The following is a 22,565-nucleotide window of genomic DNA, read 5'->3' as shown; positions in this document are numbered from 1 at the left end:
ACAGTGCCAGACTCTTCCAGTGGTGCCCAGTGACAGGGCAAGGACTAATGGCCAGAAACTAATATACAGGCAGTTCCACCTCAACATGAGGAATAACTTATTTATATTGAGGGTAGCAGAGAACTGGAACAGGCTGCCTGTGGAGGTCATGTTGTCTCCATCTCTGGAGACATTCAAGATCCACCAAATGGACACATTCCTGTGTCACCTGCTCAAAACCCACCTGTCCCATTCCTTGGCAGGGCAGTTGGACTGGAAGATTTCTAGAAGTCCCTTCCATCAATAACAATTCTGTGATTCTCTGTGCAACCTGTTCCAGTACCTCACCACTCTTACAGTAGAGAGTTTCTTCTTAGTATCTCATCTAAACCTATTCTCTTTCAGTATGAAGCCATTCCCCTTATCCTGTTACTATATACCCTTGTAAACAGTCCCTCTTCAGTTTTCTTGCAGGCTTCCCGGAAGCCTGCTGTACGGTTTCCCTGGAGACCCTTCTCTTTTTCAGGCTGAACAACCCCAATTCTCTCAGCCTCTCCTCATAAGAGAGATACTCCATCCTTCTGACCATCTTCCTGGCCCTCCTTTGGACTCACTCCAACAGGTACAGGTCCTTCTTATATCAGGGGCCCTAGACCTGGAGGTAGTACTCCAAACAGGGTCTCATGTGGGTAGAGAAGAGGGGAAGAATCACCTCCCTCACCCTGCTGGCCACACTTCTTTTGATGCAGCCCAGGATGCAGTTGGCTTTCTGGGCTGCAAGTGCACGTTTCTGGGTCACGTTAAGCTGCTTGTCAATCAACATCCCCAAATCCTTTTCCTCAGGCCTGCTCTTGATGCATTCTCCACCCAGGCTGTATTTGTGCTTGGGACTGCTCTGATCTACATGCAGAACCATGCACTTGGCTTTGTTGAACATCATGATGTTTGCACAGGCAAAAATTCCAAGCCTATCACAGTCCCTCCGGATGCCATCCCTCCCCTCTAGCCTGTCAACTGTACCACATAGCTTGATGTTGTCAGCAAACTTGCTGAAGGTGCCCTCAATCTCACTGTTATGTGGGAGGAAGTATGTCATGAGGGAAAAAGTAAATCATGAGAATGATGCAGAGACATGAGCTGACTGGTGGACAACCTTAAGAAGTGTTCAAACCACTGGATTATTAGGTATTTTGATGTGAGAGTTCCTTAATTCTTCTTGCAAAATAGTTCTGCTAATAAAATACAAAATGATCCTTTCTTACTAGTACTTAGCCAGACCAGCGGAGTGTGATGTTATACATTTTCATTGAATATGTATAATGAGCTGAATAGACCCTTTACAGACTTGTGCCTAAAATTCACCTAACCAGACTTTTCCTCCTCAGTGCTACCAAAAAAAAAAAAAAAAGCAACAGGAAAACCTGTTCCCATTCCCATTCCATTTATGAGGAGAAGTGCTTCTTCTCCTCATAAACAAAATAGTAAGCTTAAATACTTAATTTTGTCCTGAACGTTCAGATAAGAGGTGAAGATTCTCACTCAAATTTTATATAAATATTACTCATGCCTTAAGTATTGCACTGCACCAGAAGGTTTATGCATATCTCACAACTCACTTCAAATCCCAAACCAGAGTTTCAGTGCAGTGTAAACTATACATGTACCTCTTCTTTTCACAACAAAATATCATTAACAGAGTGCACAGACACAAGTATGTAAAAGAAAATATCAAGAGAAGTACAAAAAAATGAATCACTATACAGGGAATACGTCTGTTTCTTTTAAAAGGCGTATTGGGAGCAATTTGGTAATATTTCATCACACATGTCTCAGGTGTAACACCTCTAAAGGTATCAGCAATGTAGATCAGTCCTTCACGTTCATTATGCATAGTGCCTTAGTGTCTATGTCTTCTAAGTTGTAGAATGCAAGATGGTTGGAGGTTAATATCAGGTTTCCTATGTATGCTGTCTTTGAAACCAGCATGCCATATCCATTTAGGATTCAAGCAAATTGAACAGAGCACAGAAGTGTTTTACATATATTCACTCAGCTACTCTACAACAAAATTCACTTGTAATGTAAGAGGAGACAAATATCTGCATAACGTTTCAAGTGAAAGCTGATGCAGGCTTTAAATCTGAAAGCAAGAAGGATGGTTTAAGGCATGGAGTCTAAAGAAGAAAGGATTTAAGGAGGATAAAGTGTGCTCACAAATGAAAAGTAGTTCAAGTAAGACTGAAAGCAGAATTGCTACAGGGATTGTCAAGCAAAAAGCAGGGTGAACCAAAGTAGACAACAGCAAAGAAGGAACATTAAATTTGTATACAATGCATATATATCTGTATATTTGTAAATACATGTAGGAAATTATGGGTAGGATCAAAATACTCATATGACATGTGTGTTGTACATCCAACACTGGCCCTTCATAACAAGGGATCACAGTTTCTCCTTCCAGACATGGCACAGATGCCTTCAAAGCCTAATACACTGAATTTCAAGCTCCTTCAAAGCCCATGTATAATCCTACCACAGGATGTTCCCATTTGTGTTCTCTCATCCCTGCTACATGCATGCAATGAGTATCAAAAAGAAAAAGGTGAAGGATGCCTTGACAGAGAGGAGTGTCTAGGGCCAGAGACAGGCAGGAGTTGAATGCAACCACAGGGTCAGGTTGGGAGGAAATAAGTATATTTACAGTGTGCTTGGCTGTACTTTGAGGAGAGGTATCTGAGTGGGAGAGGTACGAGCTAAGAAAGTTCCTGGAACCCCTCCCTTTATCCACCCATGCGATGCCTGACTGGGGCAGGAGCTTCCATGAAGGACCACAGTCTACCGACAAGGCACGCACAACGTATCCAGGGATGCACAGGAAGAAGCCTACATAGTTTCAGAAAAGATAAAGGCAGAAAATACTCTAAAAATTCAGAACTTCTGTTGAACAGTGTTTCATTACAAGCAAAACCACCTCAGTTTAGTGGAGCATGTATTTTATGCAAAATCCAATACACTTTAGGTAGCACCCTGGTGTCCCTCAGATGCACTACTAGATAAGATCTATATATTTGGTAATTATAACTAATTCATAGCATTGGTCATGATGGGTATTACAGGAAAGTAATTTTTTTTTTGTATCTTCTAAAATACAGTAGTAACAGAAACATTTTCTAAAATCTGATTAAGTTTGGCAGTACTTTTTAAAAAAGCATATTCTTTATTAGATAGAATATGAGACATATATTCCTGTAGCATATGTGAATAAATATTTTGACAATATTTTTTAAAAATTCATTCTCTTACCCAGAGTAATATTTTTTTGCCTCTTTTTTAAATACAATTTAGTTTTTAATTAATTTTCATTTTTATCATCTGAAACACTTTCCCATGGAAAATTTGAATGATATGTACTTGCAGTAATTTAAATTATGATACCACATAATCCCAGTTCATCTGATACTTAAGTTTAGTTGCATTTATGTTCCTATACAAATAATTTAGAAAATTCACAGCCAGAAACAGTATAAAAACAGTAAATAATAAAGTGTCACCATATTTATGAGTAAACAAAAATTTCCTATTATCCTCTGTTTTTACAGACAAGATTTTCTGCATTTTTTTACTATGTGCAATTGTGGATTGTGAACAGAGAATTCAACTCTGGTTCAGATGTTGACTCTTAATTAAATTGGAATATGGTATGGACAAATTGAAATGTTTTCCCTTTATGCAACTACTTATTTCCTCAGCCTAAATAAAGAAATTCAGCTGGCACCAGTTGTGCAAACTTTATATATGTCATTTATATGAAACTACATAGAAATTCCCTAGCAGATTTTTCATTAAGGTGGAGACAAGATTATCCCAAGATGATACACAAGGGAAGCATAATACAGGAGAAAAGAACGTATCAATAACGTTAAAGAAATTATCTCAAAACAGAAAGCAGAATGTGATAAAACAGAGTTGAAATGTGGTCTTCTATGATTATTAAAATAGATACTTACCTTAAAATTCTTAAGCAGATCAAATGAAAATCCAGAGTAATAAAAAAGGAAATGAGACAGTACATAACATATCTAAAGAATGGATTAGACCTGAATTTAAATGATTCATTCATATTTGTTTCTTATGAATGTAAAATAAAACAAGTAGAACATGAATGCAAAACAGATTTCATATAGACTGACTAATTGGCTCATACAAAGTGAAGCAATAGTGTAGGTTATAATCATACTGCATGTATGAACACCCTGAAAGATGTTTGGACACTGCTTTCCTTAAATGAAAATGCAGATTGTTTTCCTACTCTCTCCATGCTTGATCAGTAAAGTTCCATGTAAAACTACAGACAACACAAAAGGCTATTTATGCTTTCACACTTGAAAAGCCAATGACCTAGAAAAAGACCATCTGGGGCACACACACACTATTGCTGATTTCCTTATGAAATTATTTCATTTCTTCTATTAAAATATTTTAACAGAAAATATACTAGTGTTATTTCAGAATAACTTTCTGATGCCAATTCCCAACTTCACTATGTATTCAAAACAGTTATCACCAGAGTCATTGAACCCCTGCTGTCAGGAAGCTGGGCTTATTAATAAAAATTAAGATGATAATTTGTCATATAAACCTGAGCATACCACAATAGAAGAGGTTTCCTTGACAAAACAGAGGGGAGCAAAGAGGTTGTAAAACATTATTAGCTTTGAATGAGGAATATGCTACAGCATCAAGACAAAAGGATAAAACTTTTAGAACAGACATTATGTCAAGTTAACTGAAAATAAAAAAAAACACTGATTAGTAAGGAGAAACATCTAGTGCATTTTACAAAGAGCTTAATACTGGGGTATAAGAGAAAAAGGATGCACCATTTTCAGAATCAGACACATTCAATCAATATAAAAATCTTTCCTTGCCTAACTTTTTCACAGAATCCACTGGAACTTTCATATTCAGAGACAGTTTTAGATTTAGATTCTATTGCATTCACATTTACATATCATAGACTGTAAAAGAAGAACTAAATCAGGCAAAATTATATACCCAATCCTGCACTAAATTTAGCCTAAAAATTAAATCATGTTTCTCTTCTTTAGCCAATATCTTAACAGAAAAAAAATATTATTTCTCTAGTTATTCTAATAATTCAGCTCTAGGTAGATCTTGCCAATAGCAGCACCACTTTCTGCCTCATAAAACATCAGTATAGTATTATGAAGCTAGTAGGATAGCTGGACTTGGTTCATTTTTTAAAATAGATGGATAATTGCTTTCCTATTGAAACTCTCTTTGGACTTAGTGTGTGTTCCCACCTTTCACTGAAGGCAGTAGTAAATCAGGAAAGAGATGGGAGACAAGACCATGGATCACCAGTGACTCTGCTTTTCCTCAATTCTGTTTTCTCTCTTACTTATAGATTGGGCAGCAAATGAAGAAGATAGAAAAAAATCAGGACAGCATAAGGATTCTTCTAAATTACCTGCAAACATGGCAGAAATCAAAAAACAAAAAAAACAAAAATATAAAGTGACTGAATGAAACGACAAAATCACCCAAAGAAATCCCCAAATAACCAAACCAAAAAGAAAGAAGGTTCCAAAGCAGAAAACCCAAATTACTCTTTTTCTTAATAATCACATTATTTCTTTTTCCATTGCTAAAGTATTTGCTTGTTTCTGTAACTGTTTACTGAAAATTATATTCTTGTCTGTATTCATCTATATGCTAACAGATTTACTTCAACTCTATTGTAAAGTATTTCAAAAGCGGCAGATTATTAAGGAACAAATAGATGAAAGTGCATGAAGTTGCAGACCCAAGAATCCTTCAAATATTCAAAGCCTCAAAAGCTCTAATACTCAGTAAGAAGAAATCAGTAGGACCACAGATATAAGTGGTCTTGTCTTTCAGGTATTTCTTTTATTTCTGTGAACTGCTGCAGCTCAAAATTCTACCTGAGACTTGAGTGTTGCTTTACTTACTTCCAAACTTTTGAATTCTCTTTTGTTATTAAAATCTAATGACAAATACAAATAATGACAAATTCAAAATGTAATGTGGCAGCAATGCCAAAACATATGCAGCAGTGCCAAAATCAGCATGAACTTTATGCAGGCTTCTAAGTAGAAGTATAAATATCGAGTCTTACTGCAGTTTACTTGGTAACAAAGCTTACTGCAGATTTTTAGTCCTAAAGTCAAAAGGTCCAGAGAGGCTTTTATTGCTACTTTTTGAAAAATTAAAAGTATTGCCCCACAGAATTTAATTTGTGTAATTTCTCCAGGGAGATTTTAAGTATAGAATGTAAAGGGGTAGAAGAGACCCCCAGAGTGCTGTTAGCTTGGGCAAGAGCTCTATTCTTGTGCCAAAGGGTTTATTTCTAAGCAGTAAGATTTTTCTCAGAGGCCCTAAACACTCTTGTCTCCAAATGTACTCTGTGCCAGAACCTTTCATAAAGGTTATCATGTGATGTATTTGCTGTAAGCGCTCTCATAAAAATCATGTGCAAAGTAACACAGTAGAAGAGCTAGAGGACTTCCCGAGACCCACTTTTAATGCTGTCTTCTTTAAAAGCCAATCAGTAAGTATAATTGAACAAAGCTTTTCTCAAGGGCATTTGGCAAGTGTTTTCCTGAGGTCTAGATACTCATCCATAACAGAAGAGTTGATAATACTTAATTCAACATGAGAGTCAGGTCTAGTTACTTGACATGGAATCTGCAACTGTTTTCTGCCATGTTTATGATGGCGCTATCTCACTTTATATCAATTTCCATCTTTATAATCAGTCTTTTTTCAGGACTTTGTAACTGGGAAAGTTAGGCCTCTTAAAAGACCTAATCAATTCACGCTCAAACTTTTAAAATTTATTAATGTAAACTGAAAATACCTTTGCTATTTGTGAAGAGACCATTATTTATATCGACCTTTTCTGCTAAGAAAAGAGTGAAGTGTAATAACCTCGCATTATTCCTCCTTTCGTCCTGTGTTCAGATTGAAATTTACTGCTTAACCTGAATCCTCATTTTACTGTAATATTCCTTACAAAAAAAAAGTGTTTTAAAAGTGGTGGATCTGCTTCTTTAGTCTCCTCACCCCTAATTTCTGCTAAACCTTGATTACCAGCAATGTTTTTTCAAGGTTTTATATTTACTCTCTGTAGTGGGTTGACCTGGGCTGAATGCAGGTGCTCACCAAGACACTCTGTGACTCCCCTTCCCAGCAGCACAGGGGAGACAAAATAAGATGGAAAATAACTTGTAGGTTGAGATAAGGAAAAAAGCAAAAAAAAAAAAAGTAAGCAAAAAACCCCAAAAGCTTGTGCATGCATAAGCAAAGAAAAAAAAGTTTAATCTCTACTTCCCATCAGTGAGTGAAGTTTATCCACTTCCTGGGAAGCAGGGCTTCAACATATGGAGAAGTTGCTCCAGAAGGCAAACCTTACAAAATAACAAGCATCCCCTATTCTTCCTCCCTTCCTTAGCTTTTATACCTGAGCTGACATCATCTGGTATGGACTAGCCCTTTGATTAATTTGGGTCAGCAGGCCTGGTTGTGTCCCAGGATATTGCCCACTCCCAGCTCCCTGATGGGAAGGGAGGGGAAGGGCAAAAGAAAAAGAAAAAGAAAAAAGAAGAAGAAAAAGAAAAAGAAAAAAAAAAGAAAATAAAAAAGAAGAAGAAGAAGAAAAAGGAAAAGAAAAAGGCAATAGAGACAGAGACAGCGCTGATGCTGTGCCAGCCCTGCCCAGCAGCAGCCAAATACTGGAGTGTTATCAGCTCCTTTCCAGCTACCAGTGCAAAGCACAGCACTGTGAGGGCTGCTGTGGGAAAATGAGCTCCAGCTCAGCCAGACCAAATAGACTCTCATTGTTTGAGCTTGCCCTTGTAAAAAAATCCCAAAAATTTCAGGTCAATAAGTTTGTCTGATCTCATATTTTGTCACATACCAACGTGAATCTGTGATAGTGCAATAGGTATTGCCTATACATTAGACATTCAAGCATGGCTTTTTCATACTATTTCCACCAATACCTAAACTGTGCACAGGAAACAATACTGAAAATTCCATAGCCATGGTAATGGCTAGTGGTGCCAAGTTTTAATGACCAGATTTCTCTGGCCAACATTTATAATAACGTAAACTTCTTGACAACATAGAAAAAAATACATTCCTTAAAGATTTGAACTATTTTTCAACCTTAAATTTAAAAGTAATTCTTACCTTCTCCCATAGAAAGTGCAAGTAATCAAATCAAATCATATATATATATGATATAGGCTGCACCATGATAGATCTTTGATGATAGTGATAAATTTGATGGAATTCCTCTCATTCAGCTTAGACTTGTACATCTGCTTAACAGAGGAGATCAAGAGGCTTCTTACAGTAACATTTCTCAGATGTAACTTAAATATTTTCTCTGGGGTGATGGGAACCACATTGTGATCTCTAAAGGGAGTCTGGACAACTGCCTCTGATGTATAATAAAGACATCCGATGAATCTTTTCATTTAATACAGAAAACCTCTTAGAAATTTGCATCCATTTTTTTCTCAACAAGTATTTTTCTTATGTCAATAGCCTAATAAAGCTAAGTAAATTCAGCATCATTTAGTTTTAGCAGCCATCAATCCCAACAGCTCAACACATATGGAAATTCATGCTTCCGGCTTTATACATTTTTTTCTTTTGTGCTGTAATACAAGAACATTAACAGATAAATCTTGGATGTAGTTTAAAGTTTATTGATGACTGCAAATAGAAATAGCTTCTGCTGCTTCCCAAGGTTCTTATCAGCAGTCATTCCCAATAGGACCAAAAAGAGCAGACACTATATCAATAAAAAGAGCTTCATATTTGGGATGTTGTGTTTTTCTTTTCTTTTACTTTAAGCCAGAAGGCCCACTTTACTCAGTTGATCGAAATTAGTTTGGTTCCTTTGTGGGGTGGGATTTAGTCTTTACTGAATTCAGGTTTCCTCAGAAATATAGAATCATTTGATTTCAAATCATGGTATATCTAGGAGATAATATCATACACAGAAAATAAAACCCTAAATTATTTTTTGAAGCATATGTACATTAAAATTTAAAACTTATCCTCATTGTACACACCAAACTTTCCTCAGCCAGTTGGTGCTTCATCTGTCTCTCTTATCACTGTGAGAGATCAAGGTCTCAAAGAATCGGCCATTTGCCAAAGCAGTGGGTGCTTGGCTGATGGAGTTCAAGGTTGCAGCCCAGGTGCAGAGGGGGTGCACACCCAACACCAGAGGCTACATGAGGGTTTTGGCTCAGATAAGGGAAGAGGCCAGTAAGAAACAGCTCCTGATATGTGGGATAATGCTTTTCATTATGTCAATTTCTGCCCTTACACAACTGGCTCAGGTGTGAAAACTCCTCTCTGAGGGAGATATTGGGACATTCACCTGAAGGTATTCAACCCTTCTGATGGGGCATAATTGTCTCAACTGTGCTGACCTAAGAGGCAGCTGTCATGTCTTAGAATGTGTGATAAACCACCGAAGAACCCTGAAGTGTCCCATGATCCACAGTGCTATAATAGTGTAAAACTTCCTAAGCCAGGGAAGGCACGTGGGTGTTCCCACGTAACCAGAGTGTACTCACTGAACTCTGTGTTTTGTGGGCTTTTTCTACCACTGATGGACCAAGACTGTGACCATCACTTTGACAGACATTGAAATTTCAGCAGTCAAATCTCATTGCTATATCATGGGTGGTGACTATATACCTTTTTCTCTTCTTTTCCTCTCTCTTTCTCTCCTAACTTCTTATCAAAATATATTGAAGGCAAGACTAAAAATTTCCAGTCAATGTCTTAATAAGTGCCTTGTTCTTTGGCTAGGTTGAATTTGGCTAAGTATAAATTTGCTAAGTTAAAGTTTGTGAAATGCCTTACTTTGTCTGGGTGTTGTTTTACAATTTGCCGAGTGCCTTATTCTACCATAATGTTCTAAAGTTTGCAAGTAAAAGTGTGGTTTTGAACCTCCTGAGAATTCTGTTGTTTCTTCTGTGCACAGCCCAGAATAAATCAACCAACCTTCCCCTAAACCCACCAAGTGGACTGGGGCATAACATTCCCCCAGAACATTTTACCTTTTTACAAATTTTTTGCCAGCGACTTTATATTTTCCAGATATTTTCTTCCCCATCCTAGCTGCAATCATTAGCAAGTAAGTTATTGTATCCCAAAGTTTGTTTAGCATAAAAACTCCAGACTTTACCTGCCAACTTTATACATGTCAGTAAAAGTTGTATAGAAAGAAGAGCTGTGCTGGATGAACTGTAACTTATTTTTTCCCTTCCTCATAGGATCTTGGCTGTATTCTTAAGTTTCTATAACAGACTAATAAAAAAGCTATCTTCACCAGCTACTAAGTGGTAAAGAGTTTACAACAAATCTACATTCTACCTATTTGCCATGAGCTATTTCAATTGTATTTTCTAGCATTTCAAGAAAAATCCTTGCAGAGTGCTTAAAAAATGTAGGTTGATAACATAACTGAAGTGTGGAACTTACATAGTTATGATTTACCACTGTTAACATTCTCTGTGTTATCACAAAACACACAGAATTTAGGCAAGCCACGTTAACAGAGAGAATCTCCGTAAAGTATACGTAAATATAAAACCTTGAAAAAACATCACTGGTAATCAAGGTTTAACAGAAATTGTGGGTGAGGAGACTAAAGAAGCAGATCAACCACATTCCTGCAGTTTCCACTCTGAATTTTCATTTTTCTGAAACCAAACTTGGTTGTCTTATCTACAGTTGTGCAATACTATAACTTGGTATATTAAGAGTTTTACACTGAAGTGCTGATTTCAAGGCAGAAGACTACATCTATTAAATGTCTCTGTAGAAACATTGCACGCCATAAACATCAGTGTTAAATTTATGGCAAAATTCAGCCATTTCTAACTGCCATTGCTCATTCAAATACTCCTTCAGCTGCCTTGTTGCAGCTCATTCTGCAAGTAAAGACCTGAAAGTCATGTGTGCATACATACATTTTATTTCCACCGCCTACTTTCACAGCTTCAAACTATTCAAGGTAGAGTAACCTCTTGAGCTAAAAGTAATTTGTCTTTTCTAACTCTCAATATATTTTCCTTCCAAGAACTTCCCCAAATGCAATAATAAAAAACCCAGATTGGAGGTATTGGGTATTTTCCCTTTGGTGACTCCGTATATAGCAATATTTATTAATTTTAAATTAATTCCACACACTAGGTTTGTACCAGACGCCAAAGAACTCAGAAGCATTCTTCATGGTCACAATAAAGAATGGTGTCACAATCTTTTCTTTGGACTAATTTCATCATAAAGCAACTTTAGACAATCAGGCTGAAAATATATTAATAAATGTGACACATGAAATTAAAACTTTCATCTGGTGGGTGTGGTGGCCGGTGGGCCTGTGGTTCAAGGGACAAAGAGAGTCCAGTGGTAGGACAGTCCCTAAGATCAGAGATCCTCCCCAGGTTAGGGTGACAAAAGAGGCTTCTCCAAGGTCACTCTGCCCTGTTATGTTAATGTACCCAGTTCTGCTTCCCTGGTTGGCTGTTGGCCTCTCCGCCCCCTTGTTACCTTATATGTCCCTGCCCTAGAAGGTTCTCCACTCCATGTTCCCCCATTGGCCCTTGCCCCATCACCACTCCCCCGGAGCTCCCTATTGGCTTCCTTACCTTAGTCCCGCCTGTGTACTGCCCCTGTGCCCTCAGATCATTGGTCCCTGATGCTCCATCTGCTCCCATACTTAAACCTGAACCCTCCATTGTTCTCTGTCTTTGTTCCTGGATCCCTTCGCGGTGTGGCTGTAATAAACCTCTGTCTGTGGAATCCCATACAAAGACCCTTCCTGCCTCTTTGCCGTCAACTCGCATTACTGGAGCTATCCATGTGTGTGTGCGTGTATGCGTGTGTGAGTGTGTGGTGGTCCTGCCGAGCGGCTTCACTAAGGAGACGCTTTTAGGAAGGTCGCGGCATCTCACTATCCAGCACCAACAAGCTGTGGACCATGACAGGTGGGTATACAAGTCTTCATTTAGAATAGATACTCAGGATCTTATGTTTTCCAGATCATATTAAAATAAACAGAAAATTATGGTTTTCACCTAGGAATTTACATTCCAATGAAGTATAGGGAACTCAACAGATTTCCTTAATGAGGCTTTAATGCTTCCGTGTAGCTTGAAATAATCAAATTCTACTGATTCCACCAAAATTAAGACAACGATCCCATTGAAAAAGGTAACTAATTTGAGGGTCAGTATGATTGAACAAGCTCCCTACTCTCCTTCTGCAGTCTCATCCAGAAGGCAGTACAGAGCACTTTATCTGTGATGTTCCAAATTACCCTGTAGAGGAGCCAATTTCTGAAATTGGAAAACTCAGAAAAGAACATCATAACAGTTGGAAAATAACATAATAGCATAGACTCATGAATTAGATGTCTTATTTTAAAAAGTCTCATACAAACCAATACATTGCCAGAAAGCTTTTTAAAAACAGGTACTCTTTCGAAGGAGGACAGTAAGGGAAAACACATGATCACAAGTTTTATGGGATCAATCTAACAATTTTACATTAAAAAGTAACCTAGTGAAATATTGGTACACATGACAGAGCAACCAGGTAGTCTTTGTTCTAGGAAATGTGTTTATGTACACCCATGTCTACATATGGTGAGAGGAGCAGTATATAAACACAGAAGGATTATTTGGAGCAGGTAGAAGGTAAGACAAATATCTCCACTGCAAGCTGCCACTGAAAAGGACAAGGAATACCAGAATGCAGTTCTTAATTGGGTTTGACAGACTTTTGAGAATGGGAAACATCAGTACTATAGCTGTCACCATGTTCAGGGACCATAGCCAAGAAAGCATAATCTCTGAAATGCATTAGCATTTTCTGAGACTCTCCAGTTTTGTGACTTTAGATAGAACTGAGCATCTCTCGTGATTCTGCGGAAGTGCATCCACTCTGCTACATAATCATGAAAAGGTACCTTGAATGAAAGCCAGGGATGTGCCTTAGTACTTGTATTCTAGGGAAGCTGTTGTTTTATCAAAATTTACAGTACTGCAAATTCATTAATCTCAGCATAATGAAGGACTGGGAATGCAATCACAAAACACACTCCTATAAAAAATACATGTTAGAAGGTCCCTCTTAGTGATGGGCATGGCATCTGGTTTTTTCTAGTGTAGCTCTAGCTTGCTACTGCGTTTTTATGGATACCTTAAGATGGTTTTCTATTTTATTTTATGAAACTGTAAATAGAGAACAGTATAATAAATTAAGTGAAAGTTCTGGAGAGAAAATACTTTTTCCTGTCATTCCAAACATGGCACTTGAAAGAGCTGTTACCTGGGTATAATGTTGTAAAGGGAGGAGGTTTTGTGCCATGTATGCAGCCAAAAAGCATTCTCAAATGAGACTAGATAGTTTGTGACATAAAAATATTAATTCCCTTGATAATTAACTACTTAGCTCTTCTTCATTACTGATCAAATTTGGAGGTCTTTTATCTCTATCTCTCTGGCTCTGTAGCTTCTGTGCCAGAGCGCGAGGTGTAGCGATCTCTAAAAGGCATCTCCAAAGCGAAGCTGCTCAGCAGGATCAGCCACACACACTCACACACACGTGCAGGCACAAATGCACGGACAGCTTCAGTAATATGGTCAGCGGCAGAGAGGCAGGAAGGGTCTTTGCGTGGAGTTCCACAGGAGTAGTTTATTGCCTCTACACTGTGAAGGGTTCTAGAAGCAAAAATCCCAGAACAATGCAGAACTCGGGCTTAAGTACGGGGGTGAGGCTAGCACTAGGAACCAATGGTGTGAGGGCACGGGGGCAGTACAAAGGTGGGACTAAGGAATGGGGACCCATGGGGGAGCTCTGGGGGAGTGGCGAGGGGCAGAGGCCAATGGGGGGAACCTGGAGTGGAGAACTTTCTATGGTATGGAACATATAAGGTAGCAAGGAGGTGGAGCGGCCAACAGCCAACCAGGGAAGCAGAACTGGGGTAGATTACCATAACAGAATAATGCTGGGAGAGGCTTCTTTTCTCACCTGCCAGACTGCTAAGTCTCTGGCACCAGGGACTGTCTTACCGAGAACTCTTTCTGTCCCTTGTACCACAGGCTAACCAGCCACCACAATTTTTATTCACTTTCACTTGGGCTTGTGAACACTAAGATCTCAAGGCTTAGCTGGAAGTCTTCTGAACAGTTCAGCACAGTATGTAGGACCCAAGCAGTATAATCAGGTGCAGAACCTAAGAGGAAAGAAAAAATGCCTCAGAGGGAGTATGAGAGGCCTTGTGGATGGGACTAAAACTCTACAACTTCATGACTGACTGTTTGGGATTTTTTCCTCCATGTATTAAATGTTCACATCTTCCAGGTTAGGAAGATACCATGTAACTACCTATACGGACTTTTAAAACCAATTTCTTTTAATAATCCCAATTTTGAACAGCAACTTCATATAGCCAGTCCCTCTGATTGTTAGGAATACAAATTTATGAGAGCAGCTCAGCATCCTGTGTGATCTACAAACTGTCCCAAAAGCAAATGATAGATGTTTTAAATCATCTACTTATTCTGACATACCTGCAGCCTCCTGCAACTCTGTTTGTTGTGATTGGTTTAAAAAGCAGACAGTTCTAGAATGAAAATGTGAATAACACAGTCCATTCACCAAAAAGCAGAGCGGAAAATATCAAAATTCAAGAAATACGTATTACAAGAAAATGTTCTCATTTTATTTTAAATACACAAAAAATATGTAGTTAACACAAGGAACTTACTTTCTCTAGTTGAGCAGACGTCCTTAATATTATCCTTTACATCCCCTCAGTCCCATCTGAAAAAAGGTCAACAGAGTTCAATAGTGCAGCAGTGAAGCAGCAGGACATCTTCACAAAACCATCCTAACTGTCCTTGTAAAACTTCTGTGTTCATTCTTGGGCAGTGAAGAGAATCATTATTATTGTTACTAATGCTGAGGAAAAAGTATTCCAAAGTAAAAAGAAAATTACTTTATTAGTATAGAATGCCTCATTTCCCACTGCTGGTTATTAGTGTTATTTTGCTATTGCCTATCGCTTGTCTTTATTCACTTTCAGTATAGAACTTTTATCATCCTTTCATCCTACTCTTAATTTTCCTTCTCAATGCTTATCTTCAGAAGATTGTTGTCAGACCACACTATCTTTTAAGACCCAAATAAGAGACATTTAATACAGAACACGCAGAAAGACTGGCAAAGAAAGCACACACTCAAAAAATTACACAGATATTTCTTGCTTTCATTTCCTTTTCTCATAAACCTGTGTTAATATTTCATTTTTCAAAATTTTAATCCAGTGAAGTGCTGGAAATTTTGTCCCTAATCAAGCCAAAGATACAAGCTAGAAACTTACACATACATTTCTTTGAAGTCAGTAACCTTACAGAATTCTAAACTGAACCAGTCTTAAATACTTTAATGAACAGGGAGCAGACACAAACTTACAGTTCTGATTTCTAGAAGTGAGAAGATACAAGTGCCTTCTACATGTCATATCTCTTGCTCTTGCTCACATAAATCTATCTATCTATCTATCTATCTATCTGTATAGATCTATATCTGTATCTATATTTACGATCCTATTAACCCTGGTGGTTTGATATGAAGACAATGGCATATGATTTTAAAGTGATTTTGTTTTGTTGTTTTCAGGGTTTCTTGGTGGTTTGGTTGGTTGGTTGGTTTGTTGGTTTTTTCCGTGTGATAATTCTCTTGACAATTTCAATTATCTTTCTTTAGAATGGCCTCAGCATCATTCCTCATCATGTGAAAATTACCCATGACTTCACAGAGTTTGTAAGGCAAGAAGTGCATTGTGGAGGATCACTGCATTATGCTGGTTTGGGCTGATACGTACAGCAAGTCACACAACTATTTTTTACGTGTTCCTATAGAACAATAGGAGTAAACAGTACTGTAGATTTCAAACACTGTTTTTTCCATGAGTCAGGAATATTCATAAGTACAGTTGTTTTCCTCTTCAGTGTGAAAGATGTGAAAGAAAAAGTCTATGCTCATTATGTATCGGCTAGGTTTTCATGCTGGATATATTTGTTAAGGATATATGACAGTAACTAATAAAAATACAAGACTCAAAATTATGGCTTTTAATAATGGAACCAGGGATAACATAATGATGTTTCTCATTGCACATTTGCTTATGCTTTGGTGTCTAAATCATAGGTCTCACAATTTTATTAATGCTGTATCTAGATGTTTGTTAGCATACATCTATTAAAAAAAATACTTTTCTTTAGCTGCTCTTACCTCTTTCTTACACTTTCTTCCTCAATTAGATTTCAGAAAGATCCTAATAAAATATATATAACAAACAACAGGCAAGTAATTTTCACAACTAACTAGTATTTTATATATGTATAGAAACATATATATAAATGTCTAGGAATTCTAAGGACAAATTCTCAGGTTTTAAATGTAAATTTTGAAGAAAGCATTGTTTAAATCCAGGGTAGCAATTTCCTTCTATGGTAGAGCTGTTGGCAATATCCCTGTTATTCCAGTACACACTAGAACATTAGAATCAATTTTTTAGATCAGGTGCCTTTGAAGAAAGAGGTCCCCTAGGAGACAGTCTCATCCCACATAATTTTAACCCTTTTCTATTTTATGTATCTAACCCACATTAGGATAAATTGCCTCATGCAGTCAAATGATCAGATAAGTATTTTGGCGTACCCAGGAAAGTCAATTATTCTGAGCTAGATCTTAAGCCAAAGGAAAGATCTGAAAAATATTGTATATTTCTCTTAATTCTGCCCCCTATCCAGTCTTGTTGATTGCAATGATAGGAATCTTGGCCAACAACAAACACACAAAGAAGAGTAAGCACACCTACACAAAGTTTGCAAGTGGACAGATACTTAAGCCAAGTGACCAACTCATTCAGTTTTCTGTCATTTGCATAACGCCTGCCCACATGGAAAGTCAACTCTAATCCATTTTCAGATGTGTCAGCTATCCAGTCTAAGTTCTGTTATCCTAATATGGTACATTATAGAAATTAACTAATGTCTGTTAAACTCATAATAGTCTTTGTATGGTCTACAAGAAGTATCACAGTTTACCACTGTTCAATGCAATTCCCCTTCCAAATGAATACAAACTGCTGTGGGCTTCAAATCACAACAGGGAAAGAAAGAAAAACATTTTTAAACCCATTATTACTTGCATATCCTTCACCTTTGACTACAAAAAATTATTTAGCACATTTCTGAAATTTCAATTTAGCACTGCTTGGTGCTTAAAAACAAAATACAAATGTCCAAAGATCAGTCAGACGTGTACAGAATAAACATACAGCTTTTCTTTCTCGTTGTATGTGAGTTCATTCAGTTGGATCTTACATTCCTGTAATCATTTTTGGTCACAATGAGAAGAGTCACACCTTTTATAGCTTAATTGATGCATGCACCATCTAAAAGTTTTATAAAGCACTTTGTGGTTTTTGCCTTCTGTTCTTTTAATACACAACAGCAATAATGAAAACAAATATAAAAACTTTTTCCTTTCAGCTCATGCAAGCATGCACAGCTTTAAACCAAAAGAAAGATGTCATTACAGGCTAGTAATTTTTCCAGAGAAGATGCATTAGCATTAAAAATAAATGCTATGCATTCACATAAAAGAAGAGATAAGTCTACACAGTAAATCACACTTTTAGATTCATGATATTCAACAATGTGCAAGAAAATGGTAAGAAAAAAGCTTTTACCCTATGTATATGTATGAGTACACAATGCACTTAGTACCTTTAGGAAAAAAAGATGCTGATGCTCTTTAGCAAACCTGTATGCAATGAATTTTGAGGAATGTAGTTCTTTCATTAGAGGTGAAAGAAGTGTGGATAACAGACGGCCTGTTAATTTACTGAATAAAGTCCATGTGAAAAATGGCTTAGTAGTATGTGTTCATCAGTTCCAGGAAACTCTTCATTAAGATATGTTTAAATACAACCTATCACGTTGATGAAAGGCTTTTTATAATAGAACTTTTTGCAAGAGTGCAAGATGTGACTTTGAATGTATTTGTTATAAAAATAGATGAGAAAAAAAAAACCAACCCAGAAATCAAAACCAAATAACACTTTCATCTCTGGCCAGAATTGTAACACAGTAAATTCTACTTTTTTGCCATTTCTAGTAGAAGGCTTTAGGCTGTTCCCTGAGCTCAGAGCACCAGTCTCAGAGCTGGCCTGGGCTCACCTTGGCCAGAGTTGAGCTGGGCTGGTTTCAGCTCGTATCTCAGCTCCAAGGGCTTGTTGCCTCCCCTGCCTGAGCCTGAACTGTGCCAGTGCCTCCATGGGAAGGGTCTGGCAAACCCAGGGGGTCCCTGTGTCTGAGCACAGGGAAATGGTGAGGGTTATGCTCATCCTTCAGCTGGGATCAACCAGAAGGCATCAGCCATAGGTAAGGAAGTATTTTAAAATAAATCCAAGCTTAACAAACTGAGGAGGAAAGACACACCCCACCTTTGCACACGAATCTCCTATGCACTTCACAAATGACCTGTTCCTCCTGGTGAGACTTTGTGATGTTTCAAACATATTAAAACCTTTCCATCCAGCAGCTCATGAGGCATAATGAAGTGCTGACCATAGATCCCAAAGAGATACTAAAAGGATGGGAATAAAGCCAGGTAAAAGGGGTAGATCCTAGCCAGTTCACATACAAAGATTTTAAGAGTAATGTTACTGTTTGTTTAGACTCTTGGACTGTTAAATAGTTAATTGGACTAACATAAAGTTCATAGCTAAATGTATATTATGTTCCTTTCTTCTTAAAAGATTTTGAGTGTAATAGAACATAGTGAACAGTCAAAAAACTGTTTGAGAACAAAGCTGGTTTTTTACTGTTTTCACACTTTGATTAAAAATAATCTGCAGCCGTCACATGAAAAATGAAAATCTCAGGAAAAATTAATTAAAATCATAGTTAGGTAATAGCCTAGATGTCTGCCTTAGCTCTGCTCTCATGCACGCTGTACCTGAAGATTTAGCAAAATTTTAAATTTTTTTCTTTGCTAAGAAGGGCTGTCTTCCCAACACACATTGACCACTGAAATACAAAGTTAGGAAGGCAGATATCTAGGACATCTAGGTCAACAGAATATGCATGTGGCATCACAGGAGCAAATATGTACCTGTGAATGAATTTGACTATCTGCTTGTCCTTCAATACAGGGTAGAGGAACCTCTAGTGTTCAACATATTATTCTGATTCGGACAGAGGAAATAAGAAAAGAATAAAACATGCAAAATGTGAAAGAAATATTGAATATTCTGAACAAAATTTTTTGTTCCTTTCCTCCTCACAAAGATATCTTTCTTCAGTCCTAGATCATTGTGTTCTCAGCTGGTGTATAAATCCAATTAGAATTAAGTTGCTGCATCTGTGTGCACTGTTACCCTTTATCCAATACATATTATTTGTCCAGAAATTAATTTCTTATTATTTTTATATAGTCTAGGTACAGCCGTCCTCAAGTTTTTAGACCAGGCTCTGCTCTTTCCGTCTATAGCAGTTTGGATGCTGTCTTCCTTTGCTTTCACTAGATAAACCCGGTTCCTTCTGAAGGAGAAGGTATAGACTTATCTTTGAGGAGGTGTAGCAGTTGCATCTGGTGAGTCAGTTGCCACCACAGCCAAACTGAAATCCATACCAAGCCTTTGACATTATTTCACTCTTCCATCTTCTTTATCACAGAATAAATGAGTTAGCTGGAGGCATGGAAAAGGAGCAGTGAGGACTGAGAGGAAATGAAGGTTATCTTTTGGGATTTCTCAATTTTTTTTACTGAACAACTTTGGTATGTTATATTAAGGAGTTATTTGCAGCTTGATGACAAAAAAAAAGAACCACAATAGTGCAATGTTCAGTTGCAAAACAAAAGATGGATCAATACTTATTGAGCCTTACTTTACCTCAAGTCTCATTTCCCCAAGTTCCTTCTTATATTCAGCAGAGAAAAGAAAATTCTCTGAGGGACAGCTTGAAGTGGTGACAACTGTAACATTGTGAGCAGTTAATACCATCCCTGCCTGGCTCCGTGGGGTCCCGCGTGCCCCCACAGACACACGGGTGGGTTCAGTGCTACAGTCGGTAGCAAAGAGTCGAGAAGGGCATTTGCGTGCGTTCTGCCAGGAGCATTTATTGCTGCTACGCTGTCAAAGGGTGCAGGGGCAAATATGAACATGATCCCGAAACTCACAGTTTTATCTGGGGGTGGGGAAAAGGCAAGACCAGGGAACGGGGACCAATGGGGAAGCTCTGGGGGAGTGACGAGGGGTAGAGGCTGACAGCCAACCGGGGAATCCAAACTAGGATAGATTAACATAACAGAACAAGTATCCTGGGAGAAACCATGAAGTGGTCGTTGTGGTACTAGGGACTTGTCTTACTGAGAACTCTCTGTCCCTTGTAATGTATGTTCACCGGCCACCACAAGCAGTCTTACTCCATTAATAGGTCTTCCAAAGCCAGAGGTCTCTTGGTGAATATTCTGTAGTGATCATAACAGCAAGGTTCAAATGTACTTCTCTGACATAGCTACACAAGTTTAGTCCTATGTATTGCAGGATATTCAGTTGTGGAGCTTAACACAACAATGTACTTTGTATGTCACAAGGGACTTGCATAAACCTACTTCAGCATGAATTAAGCCCACAGCTTTTATTCTAGTCTTAAATAATATTGTAATAGTTTTAACCTAAAGTGCTATAATTCAGATAAAAAGCATGGAAAGTTGTGTTTTGAGAGGGTTGGGGGATTTTATTTTATTTGTTTTAAATGGAATGTGTGAATGCAAGATATGAGTAGATATAATTATCTTACCTATTCTTTGTCTCCCACTCCATGCAAAAATTCACCTCTTACCCTCTTATTTTTTGTGAATAGGTGTACCCTCTCAAAAGCCCCTCTTTACAAACTATTCCCAGTGGAATCTCATGAGTGACAAAACAGCTACAGACTGAAACAAATGTATATGCTTTTATTAGACTGGAATAATTCCATTACTATTTAGCTGTTTATTAGTGTCATAGAGTTGAGTGGTGTTATCATTAAATACTTGACATTATAATGAGAGTTCATGGAAAAGCAGTTGGACATTCAAGTCAGTTTTTTAGAGCGATACTCAAACAGAAGATAGGCTTTGACAGAATGAAAGAAAATTATAATTAAAATTTCACAGGTTTTGAGAAAATATTTATCTGCTCTGTTGTTTTGCTTCCCTCATTTCATGAGTTTGATTATTTAAAGCCAGCATTTTTAACATAAAAAATTCTTTAAAAGAAAAATAAATTAGAAAGATATCATTTTCCCAATTGTGTTATGAATTATGAAACAACCTGTAACTTAATGATTGCATTTTCTGCTGCTGTCAGTGTGTGTAATGGACAATCTCCATTAAATCAGTGGATATGCAGTATTTTGCTATCTATTTGTTGTTCACTGCCTCTCCCTGTCTTAACTAAATTTAGATATCTATATTCAAAATCAGGTTTGAAGAGATTATAATAATATATCATGGACTATTTTTTACCATTGATCAAGATAAATTCTCTTTGTTTCTTAGTGACTCTATCTCATTGCTGTCTTACGAGAAGCATGTGTGTTATTTCAATTTTACAGATGTAGAATGGGTATATATGGAGGTTAAGGTTTACATATTCATCAATGACATATCTGTTAAGGTAAACGGCATGCATGAGTATATATTTCCAATTACTGACATGCAATTATTGTTACCCGTACTGTATGCCAAACCCTGCTATCAGTCTCTTATCTGGCTTTTTGCCAGTGAAAATGCTTACTTTCTAATAAGGAATTCAGTCTACACCAACACTTAACATATTTCAAATAGCTCGGTTATAGTTGCACGTGCTGCAAAGTAGCAAATAGAAATAACACATTAATTAATTTTGTAATTTCTGTGGATACAACACTGTAGCATGTGGCTGTATTGAGCCTTGCATAAGAGGTGCTTATTCTCAATGCAAATCCCACACTCTGTGGAAATACAAATAATAGTATCATGTGTGAAGCCCCAGAGGTTGCACAGATAAGAATACATAGCTGCAAATTAATGAACTAAGCATGCGAAATTCAAGGAATTGAACAGTCTCAGAGCAGTCAAAAAACCCAAAAGGAATCCAGCAGGGTTAAACTCAGTGCTGGGTTCAACAAGGAGATGAAGGAAATCTCAGTTCTAATTCTATTTATGTTTTACAGTAAACACTAATTGGATTTTAAAGAAAATTAAGAGTAAAGCCTAGAACCTTCATTATTTCTCAGTTACTGATATAACTGCTCTAAATGCAAGCTATCAAGTCAGAAGACTATTTATTCTTCAGTCATTCTCTGGGCTTCCCCTGTGCCAAGGGGTGAACAAAGGAGCTGAAAGCAGCAGCTCACCTGTGATAAATAGGAAACTTTCACAGAATATAAGATATATAGATC

At 37.5% G+C, this 22,565-nt stretch overlaps 1 protein-coding gene across 1 annotated transcript in view; it reads right to left on the bottom strand.

Annotated features, from left to right (window-relative positions):
* Positions 1–4,939: 4,939 nt before the first annotated feature.
* Positions 4,940–22,565, bottom strand: part of TAFA5 (TAFA chemokine like family member 5) — a 521,115-nt gene continuing 503,489 nt past the window's right edge. The window contains exons 5-6 of the mRNA XM_010395577.4: positions 14,828–14,883; positions 4,940–5,470 (exon numbers count right to left, since the gene is read on the bottom strand). Coding sequence (XP_010393879.2) covers positions 14,857–14,883 — 27 coding nt within the window. The 3' untranslated portion in view covers positions 4,940–5,470; positions 14,828–14,856. The remainder of the gene's footprint in view (positions 5,471–14,827; positions 14,884–22,565) is intronic.

The sequence above is a fragment of the Corvus cornix genome, chromosome 1A (assembly GCF_000738735.6).
Source record: "Corvus cornix cornix isolate S_Up_H32 chromosome 1A, ASM73873v5, whole genome shotgun sequence".
Lineage (NCBI taxonomy): Eukaryota > Metazoa > Chordata > Aves > Passeriformes > Corvidae > Corvus > Corvus cornix.
This window is presented reverse-complemented; position numbering and strand designations above follow the sequence as displayed.